Raw genomic sequence first — 10,369 nt, 5'->3', positions numbered from 1 at the left:
AGTAAAAACTTGTGGATACGGAAACTGAAAATAACTGAAACTGAAACTAAGTAAAGTTAAAACCAGGGTTACTACCAACACACAGTGTAAGACTGGGAATTATTTTACTAGTGTCATTAAAAATTTTTTTGGGTGGGGTGTGTGGGTGGCTCAGTGGGTGGTGCCTCTGCCTTCGGCTCAGGTCATGATCTCAGGGTCTAGGATCAAGCCCTGCATTAGGCTCTCTGCTCAGTGTAAAGCCTGTTTCCCCCTCTCTGCCTACTTATGATCTCTCTTTCTCTCTGTCAAATAAAATCTTGAAAAAAATTTTTTTTCTTTTTTTTTTTGGAGAGTGTGCATGCACTCGGGAAAGGGGTAGAGGGAGAGAGAGGAACCTCAAGCAGACTCACAGCTGATCTTGGAGCCTGATGCGGGTTCAAGATCATGACCTGAGCCGAAATTAAGAGTCAGATGCTTACCACAGAGTCACCCAGGAGCCCCCTACTAATGCCACCTTAATCATCCTGACACTCTTTCCTTTAATTAACCTCCAACCATGCTGCAACCTCAGCATATCAAAAGAATTTCAAATGAGAAACCTAACCTTAAGCTTCAGGTTTAATAATATACTGTGTACAGGGAATTCTTTCAGATCACTACACTCCATAGAGACATGGGTAGTGTCTAAAGTTTATACCAACCTGTTGCAAAGAAAATATATTCAGAAGTGGAACTTTCCTCAGAAAATATCATGATTTGAAGTTCAAAGATGTAAGAATGTCTAGACTTTACTGATGTCAAAATCTTATTTTTGGATTTAAGAAGTGGCAACAGATTCTCAAACATACAAACTACTGCCAGGAAATCATACAAATGAGAAATAATACAGAAATTGTGATTGAGTTTCTCAAGGGAAATTAAAGAAACTATTTATGAAAGGATGATAAAGCACTATTATTTTACGTTACCAGAGCAGAGAACTGCTTAGGGTGATTTTTAGCTCTATTAAGCCTTATTTCAGTCTGCCATGCCATGCAACCAGAAAGAAATGTATTAATACAAGCCTCTGATTTGTGTTGTTTTCCTTTGTTGCAAAGAACAACACAACAAACCCAACTTCTTCAACTACAAACAAAGAAAAATAAAAAAAGAATTGTACGAGGGGCGCCTCATTAGCTAAGTAGGTAGAGCATGCAACTCCTGATCTTGGGGTTGTGAACCCCATGTTGGGTGTAGAGACTACTTAAAAATAAAAATCTTAAAAAAAAATTGTATGGAAGATATTATAACTTCAAAATGCGTCACAATTCCCTAGAGCCTAAAACTGGCTAAAATATACATAAAAATGTAAAAGACAAGTAAATAACAATCATTTAAAATATTCAACTAGTTTTGCTGAATATGAAAAATACTGTTTTTATTAGTTTGTAGAAGCTTTGTTTTATTCAATGTTTAATTACACTGGAATTTTAAAAAATAAATTTCACTAAATTTTAAACAATAAAAATATCTACTTCATTATTTTAAGTCAATGCAAATTTTCACTAATTTAAAACTTTATATTAGCATTTTAATATTGGGGAATTTTTGGAAACATACATTGTTATATATAAAACTGTCTCATAATAGACCTTAAAAATAAGCAAGTTTAATAATGGTTCATAAAGCTTTATAAACCTTCCTAACTTGTTTAATACAATGAAAATTATAGGTTTTAATTTTTAATCAAAATTTCAATTATTTTATAATCACTTTGAAACAGAAGTAAATATTTCTCATAATTCTCCTTTTGAGGATTAACATTCATCATGATTACTACAACTGATAACACTTAAAAACAGACAGACACACACATACACACACACAACTAGAAGAGACAATCTGGCTAGTTCTGTCTTAAAAATACTAATAAACTAATAATTAGGTTGGAATCATGATTTAAAATCAATAGGACTTAGAAAATATTATGATATAAAAACTCAAGGAAAGGACATTGTCATGGTCAGCTTATCACTGTTAGCAGTACTGTACCTTGTACAAATTTACAAATCATTTCCAAACTGACAATTTGTTTTAATGACTTTGCTTATTAGCACATGAAGATGTTGGCTGAGCTTGTAACATTATGAACTGTCTCTACATAGACCCTGAGCAGGGTAGTTCTCACGATTAAATGCTATTATTTTTAAATACCTTTTTAGAACACAAATACCTTATCTTACGTCATTAGGGAATAAACATGATCCACATATGTAACCTTTTATTCACATCTTAAAGAAATGATAGCTTAAAAAAATTAAACCATTTCTTGATAGAATGGGTCCCAAAATGCCTTGACTTATTGCTTAGTAAAATACTACCCCCGGTACCAAAACCCCCAGCTTCTTAGGGAAGATTCCAGAGTCAACACCATGTACATCAAATATAATAATTCATTGTAAGAAAGTACTGACTTTAGAAATTCCTTATACGTGACAAATGTTTATTTTATAGTTGCTGCATCTGTAGTTATTGATCCTTCCTCATAACTTCATATTATTTTAGGCTCTAGAAATTCTATCCCTCTGGGTGCTTCTATTTGTTGCCCTAAGCTTGTTTAAAAAAATTAGTATATGTAATTTTCACATTACTCTACCTCAAAGATAGTTTCACACTTTTCCTGCAGCTTAAAATAAGTTTTTTCTTTTTCTTTTCTTTCTTTTTTTTTTTTTTTAGCAGGAGAAGGGGTGAAAGGAGGAGGGACAGGCTTGGTACCTTGTTAATTTTAAGACTTGCTTGAGAGTTGCTGGATATTTCCTGACACATTCGGCTTCTAAAGGAATACATACTAAGAGATGGCCATGGCCATGTTAGCACATTGAGGACAGCAGTTAACTCTTCCAGCTGAGACCAGAAAGAATAATATAATAATTTGCTAACAGTTATCAGGCATTTGCCATTTTATGGACATAAATATTTTATCTACTTTACAAAGTAATATTAACTAAAGTACATGTAGAGTCTATGAAATAATTTGCAACAAAAATTTTACTAGTTAAATTTCTTAGGGCTTAACAAGTACTGTACATTTGTTAAAGAGTACCTGATACTTGCTAGTAATACAGGACAAGGTGTTCTAAAGCAAAACACAGCTGGGAAGCATTTTATTTTTTTCTACTTCATTTAACATTGTTCAGGACCACAAGATTTTAAAGGTCTCTTTCCAGCAACTTTTATAACTTAGGAGTACCACTTAAAAATATTTACTGATGCTATAAATATTAGTATTTTTCTACATATTAACAATTATAATAATGCCATATCCATTAAACCTCTGTTCCTTTGGTCAGAAAGATGAACAGAAACTGAAATCAGACAGTCATTCAAAAAAGTTTTTTCAAAGCATAACCAAGCAAACCTACGTCAGCAACTGTTAAAATTAGTTTTAGTTACACTTCTTAATAAGGACATACTGAAGCACATATGAGACTTTCTAAAGTATATACAATTCAAAAAACAAATTTAAATTTATAAATAAAAAGATTAATGGCCAAATTAAAGAATGGTTAAGCATCAGATTTAAAATAACTTTTAGGCTATTCAGAAATATATTTTGTGAATAATAAGAATTATTTCATAAATATATATGTATAAATATAAATATATATCTACAGGATCTGTGATGCAGGAGAAAACCCTTTAAAGAAAAAAAAATTGCACTTTTAGATTATCAGGATGCTGCCATATTTTACCCTTTGAATGAAATATAATTACCATTCCAGGTGCTTTTGGCACAAATTTTTAGGTGAATATTGACACAATCTTAAAAACACAATGCTTTTATATTTTATTCACTGGAATATGAAGAATCAAACAGAATTTGGAATTCTGACCCCCAAAAATCCAGAAAACTGCAAACGCTTAATTAAATACAAAAAATATGGTTTTAAAAAGACCTCAAAACTGCCTTTCATGTAGAACATGTAAAATTTTACCATCAACAGGTTTTCTTCAATCACCTCAGCAAGAATTCCCCGACTACACACAAATGTAACATTGCCTTTTCTACTCATATATGACTTAAATCACACCCCAGTATATAAGGACAAAAAATAAATGTATAGTAAAAAGATAGGATAAATCAGGAGAGGCTTTTTGGTCTTGAATTCTTCACCCACTAACAATGAAGCAGCACTGTAGGCAGCCCAAAACACACCAAACAGCTTTAAAAAAACAAACAAACAAAAAAGACAAAAGACAGCATATTAGCAAATCAATTAACATTTTTGGTATCAGACAGTAAAATAAAATTAACGGTATTTCCTTAAAACAACCCTGACAACCAACTGTGATAAACAGTACAACTTACTGAGAATGTTTAAAATTATTAAGAATGTTTGTGCTTGTTCTGTTCCTTGTTTTATGCAAACGAAATCTTTTGTTATCAAACTTGTCTCATCACAGAAATCACCTGGGTGCCTATTAAAAAGAGAATCCCAAGGGGCACCTGGCTGGCTCAGCTAGTGGAGCATGAGACTCTTGATCTCAGGGGTTGTGAGTTTGAGCCCCATGTTGGGTGTGGAGCTGACATAAAAATAAATTTTTTTTTTTTTTAAGATTTTATTTATTTATTTGACAGAGAGAGAGATCACAAGTAGGCAGAGAGGCAGAAAGGGGGGGGCGGGAAGCAGGCTCCCTGCTGAGCAGAGAGTCCTAAGCAGGGCTGGATTCCAGGACCCTGAGATCATGACCTGAGCCCAAGGCAGAGGTTTAACCCACTGAGCCACCCAAGCACCTCTTAAAAATAAAATCTTAAAAAGAAAAAAAAAGAATCCTGGGATTCATTCTAGCTCTGTTGAATCAAAATCACTAAGGAAAGGGTCTTGTTATCAGTCTTTTTAACAGTGTTCCTTGTGATTTGGGCAACTTTTGGCCAACTGCTTCAAGAAATTTGGTTGCTGAAAGAAAATGATGATCATTACAAAGTTAACCTTTTCCTGCTTCTTCTTCGAAGAAGTAGGAAAACAGATTAAGTGAAAATTTTACACAATGTTTATTAAGTGTAACAGCATTTTCCCAGGAATAGGTAAAAATATAGAGTTAAATAAAAAGCAGGAAAAAAATAACATTTTGGTCAAGAGTTTAACTAAATAAAATGTACCATGGTTTTCTGATTATACACATAACCAATCTTAAATTATTTCCACTAGAAATTTATACAGTACTTATTGATGTAGTAATTTTATAGAGTAAAATGAGAGGAAGAACTTCAAGGGTAGAAATCAAGGAAACTATGATAGAAAAAGACTTAACACAGGATACGATTTCTCAACCTTACACTACTGACATTTTGGGGCTGGATAATTGTTGTTGGAAGCTGTCCTGTGCATTGGAGGATTTTTGGCAGTATCCCTGGCCTCTACCCACTACATATTACCAGTAAGATTCTACTCCTAACCCATTTGTGACACCCTAAAATGTCTCCAGACATGGCCAAATGTCCTTGGGAGGCAAAACTGCCCTTGAAAACCAAAAATAAATACTGGCAGGCTGAAAATGTGTTTGAGATGGTCCAATTTTCTACTGTGTTTTTTAAATTAAAACAAAAAAACTACAAAATATTTTAACTTTCAGAAAAGTATAGGGAAAAAAATAAGATTATGATCAAATTGCATTTGTATGTCAAACATTTTTTGTTATTAATAAATGGTTAAAGATTGGTAAGAGTTATACAGATTTAATGTTAAAAAATAGTGCTGGTAGATTAATCTGTATTCTAATGCTAGATTTAAATAAGAGTTTTGCAACATATTTTTCAACAAATTTTGGAATGAAACAAACATACAATACCTCACTATACAAAGAAGATTAATTAAATAACTAGGGAAAAAATTTTGGTGAAAAAAAACCTGAAGTTTAAAACAACTGTATCCTAAATTTTTAACAACATAAAAGACTGCCATTTTGTAATAACACATTCTTAAGCTACATAAAGAATATTAAAGATCAACTTTCAGCTAAACTCGATTACTAAAAGTGACCAGAGGACACACAGTTTTATCAATTTTGGGAGTAGTCTCAGAAGTATTCAAACAGTCTTTAACCCAAGTTAAAACTGAATGATTCAGTAAAGTGGTATGTTCACTAAAGTTAGGCCAGCAATGGGACTAGCTTCTGTATTGCAAGACTTGTAAGCTAAGTGCTAATAATGCCAATTAAAAAAAAAAAAAAAAAAGGATTTCAGGATTAGAATGGAGAGAAAAGAATGATATTCTACTTGGTCTCTAAAGTGTTCATGCAGTTCTAACATACAAAGATGTTCTCAAAATATTCTTTTATAATATTTGTAATGACAACAGCTGCCACTTGAGTGCCTACTCTGTATCAAATATACATCCTTTACCATCTAGATAACAAACCCTAAAAAATAGTTGTCAAGATTCCCAATTTGCAGAGGAGGATAAGAAAAGATATTCCCCCCGGCAAGGGAGGCAGCAGGTAAGTGGAAGAAACAGAATTTGAATTTAGAACTGACTGGTTCCAAAATCCATACTTTTAATACCTAATGCTTATAAGTCAGTTTTAGCGTGTAGTTACTCAATTCTAAAAGCAATCATTTCTTCTATATATGAATTAGTAATCAACTTTAAATAAAACCAAATGTTATAAAAATTAAGTGGCTCTACTTAAAAACAAATACTTTAAGGTGAAGGCTACATAACGGCAGTTCTGAAAGTGGTAGTCTTAAGTTCTAAATATTTTCATAAAGAAAAAAATTACATTCATTGTATAATATACATACATGTGCTAAAGCATTTATTTCCCAAAATTTATACTTTCCCAAAATTAATACTTTATGTTATCATTAAATATTTAATATGGGTCTATATGTTAATTTAAGTTAAACACAGTATAAAGAAATCCTGATCTTTGCAATATAGAAAGGCCAATTTATTACAATCATGTCTATTACATTTGATAAGGCAGTTATTATTTAAATAGGAGTAACATTAAATAAATGTCCAGTAAAATTTTACTTAAATATCTCCCATAAAATCTAAGTCATATGAGGTTGTATTATAGAAAAGAAAAAACATTAAAAAAATCATCTGGGTGTAGCATCTTGTAGCCTTGTTTGCTTTTTGTTCCTTACTCCCCTTCTAGACATACATTTTAATTTCTGGTGATTAAAATGGGAAAATAAAAGAAATAAAATTGATAAAACCAATGAGTGAGATCACTGTTTCAAAACATTTAAAAATATATGACAGTTACAGATTACAATCTTCTTAGGCAGATACGAATATACTTTTGTTCCTGGAAAACAGTTCATTACTTTTTTATAATATACACTACTTACTTTTATAAGTGTAGATACCACTTCGAATGATCCAACCACCAGAAGTATAGGGGCTATTACAATGAGAGGAAGTAGTGAATATCCTATAACTCCCAGAACTTGGCCATATGCAACCTGTGAATTTTAATGTTTTAAGTAAATATCATAGAAATCAAGATAATTATTTTAATCACTATAGAACATCACATATTCTTAGTTATACTTATGTAAACATGACAAGAAGAAATCATGAAGTATATGCTTTATATTTCAAATTATCATATTATCTGCTATGTTCCTGGATAGTCTCATCAACCCACCATAGTTTCAATTATAATCAACCTTCTGATGACACCCAAATCTACATTTCCAGCCCTCTTTCCCTTTCGAGACTTATGTATCCAATTATCTTCATTATACCTACAATATACTTTCTTGCTACCTCCCTTAAAGTTGTAGAAGGATTATTTAAAGGGACTGCAACTAGCTTATTCAAACAAAAAATTCAAGGTCTAAAGAAGCTATGTGTGATAGATACAGACTACAAGGGAAGGGAGAGCAGGCAGGAGAGACTGAAGGAAAAAATATTTGGTGGCTACTGTGTGCCAAGCTCTGTGACAGATCAAGAGAGATCAATTGCAGCAACAACTCTATCAAGTAGGTATGACTACCCCACTATGAAGAAACTGAATTTTAGAGAGAAAAAATGCTTTGTTCAAGAAAGTAAAATTGGTAGGATTAAGAGTTCAAATTAAAATCTAGATTTTTTTTTTAGAAGATTTTATTTATTTGAGAGACAGAGAGCACGTGCACCTGCGTGACTGGGTGGGGGAGGCAGGTGCAGGTTGTTGGGGAAGAAGGATAGAGGGAGGGGGAGAGGGAAAAGCTTTTTTCCTGATGAATGTGCAGCCTGTCAGGGGGCTCACTCCCAGGATCCTGAGGTCATGACCTGAGCCAAAGTCCACACTTAACGAGTCACCCAGCTGCCCCTAAGATCTAAGTTTCTTAACTATTACATCAACAGTCCTAAATTACCAAAACATTTAATAATACCTATTTTCATATAAATATTACATGGGGTTGTGTCAAAGATACAACAAATAATATGTGAAAAAATATAATCTTAAGTCTCCATTAGAATTATTTTAAATTTTTATATGCAGAGTGAAAAAAGTTTCATAGATAAATGTTATTCCAAATTTATTCAACAGTTTTAGGTTAAGATGATGGATTGAACACATTTATCTAATATCATTCCCTCCTGAAACTATACTAAAAGGGAAGGCGGGGGAGACCTTCTATAATGGGATAGAGGGAGGGAGAGTCTTAAGCAGACTCCATCCTGAGCGGGGAGCCTGATGCGGGGCTCGATCTCAATGGAGCGAAATAAAAAAGATGCTCAAGAGACTGTGCCAATCAGGTGTACCCATGAACTTTTTTTTAAGAGGCATAAACAATGGAAACTAAACCATAAAATATCTTGGGATTTGAAAACATGGCACACCTCGGAGAAACAAAGTAACAGAAAAATTCATAGAGGTCATGAAGGTTGGTCACTGTATAAAGGAGAACTGGTTCCTAACTGATATATTAAAAATGTATAAACCTGAAGGCACACCTCAGCACACACAAGAAGTGATAACTAAAGGCTCACCAGGTTGTGGATGAAATCTTTGTGCACCCTCCAAATATAGATAATGCAGATCAAGTTCATTCACATTGCTCATTTATCTTAGATGAGTCACAATAATGTAAGCCCCAAAATATATATGAACTCATGAATAAAATGGGAAAAAAAATACCTCAAAAGGACCAGGAAAAAAAAGTCTGATCCTAAACTTTGTAAGTTTAGATAAGACATATGATATAAAAAGAATGAGTGTAATGAAAGAAAAGCCATTTACAAGAATCAAAGTGTTATTTTGTATAAGATAACTGCATTACTTTGGAGAAAATAAAGTTTGATGAAAGTTACTTCCTCCTCTTTTATAGTAATTTTCAGTTGTGACACTTTATGAATGATGGTATTTTCATATTATTCTTTGCCTGGTGTATAATTACATATTCTGTATTACAAAATAAAACTATGTGCTTTGTTTTATTGTATTAGTAAGTGATATAATTTTTCTTTTAAAAAAGAGGCTAAACAGAAGAAGAGAAGATGGGACAACAGCAACATAATTTTGGAAACTGGAAAGCAGATTACTAAGCTAAGTAACAGACTTGGCAGATCTTTCTTTCAAATACAAGAAAAGGGCTTAAGGTCTCTGCATTTAGCCATCAATGTTCATAGAGAGTCAGCACCCACAAGATAACTGTGCCTGGCATCCTCACTGCTTTACTCTCTCCACAGAACAAACTGCTAGGAAAAAAAAAAAGAAAAGAAAAAGAAAAAAGAAAAGAGAATAAACTGCTAAAATTCCTAGGTTTACAGTAAGTCACAGTCTTTTTTAATGGGGCAGCAGTTCAGAAGGTGTGGTTCATGGGCTACCGAGGGTCCCAGAGACTCTTCCAGAAGACTGGAAGGTCAAAACTATTTACTATAAAAATAATAAAACATTATTTGCCTTTTCTCACTGGATTCATACTAGCAGGGAAAAACAACAGTGGGTAAAATGTGCTGCTTTACTGTGAATCAAGGTGGCATAAACTATATTAGTAGTTACTGTACTCTTCACTACTACACAATCACAGAAAAAGAAAAAAAGCTAGTTTCACTTAAGAATGTCCTTAATGAAGCAGTTAACATGATTAATTTTATTAAATCTCAGCTTTTGAGTATATCTCTTTAACATTCTGTATAACAAATGGGAAGTACATAGAAAGCCTTTTTTTTCTTTTTAAAGGTTTTTATTTATTTTTATTTATTAATTTGACAGACAGAGATCACAAGTAGGCAGAGAGAAAGGCAGAAAGAAGAGGAAGCAGGCTCCCTGCTGAGCAGAGAGCCCGATATGGGGCTTGATCCCAGGACCCTGGGATCACGACCCGAGCCGAAGGCAGAGGCTTTAAGCCCCTGAGCCACCCAGGCGCCCCCATTTTTTTTTTTTTTAAGATTTTATTTATTTGTCA

At 33.0% G+C, this 10,369-nt stretch overlaps 1 protein-coding gene across 1 annotated transcript in view; it reads right to left on the bottom strand.

The window, feature by feature from the left end:
• Positions 1 to 2,224: 2,224 nt before the first annotated feature.
• YIPF4 (Yip1 domain family member 4) overlaps positions 2,225 to 10,369 on the bottom strand; it is a 29,943-nt gene continuing 21,798 nt past the window's right edge. Inside the window, exons 5-6 of the mRNA XM_032881849.1 lie at positions 7,319 to 7,432; positions 2,225 to 4,181 (exon numbers count right to left, since the gene is read on the bottom strand). Coding sequence (XP_032737740.1) covers positions 4,044 to 4,181; positions 7,319 to 7,432 — 252 coding nt within the window. The 3' untranslated portion in view covers positions 2,225 to 4,043. The remainder of the gene's footprint in view (positions 4,182 to 7,318; positions 7,433 to 10,369) is intronic.

Source organism: Lontra canadensis, unplaced genomic scaffold (assembly GCF_010015895.1).
Source record: "Lontra canadensis isolate GAN:19392208 unplaced genomic scaffold, GSC_riverotter_1.0 scaffold78, whole genome shotgun sequence".
NCBI classification, from domain to species: domain Eukaryota; kingdom Metazoa; phylum Chordata; class Mammalia; order Carnivora; family Mustelidae; genus Lontra; species Lontra canadensis.
This window is presented reverse-complemented; position numbering and strand designations above follow the sequence as displayed.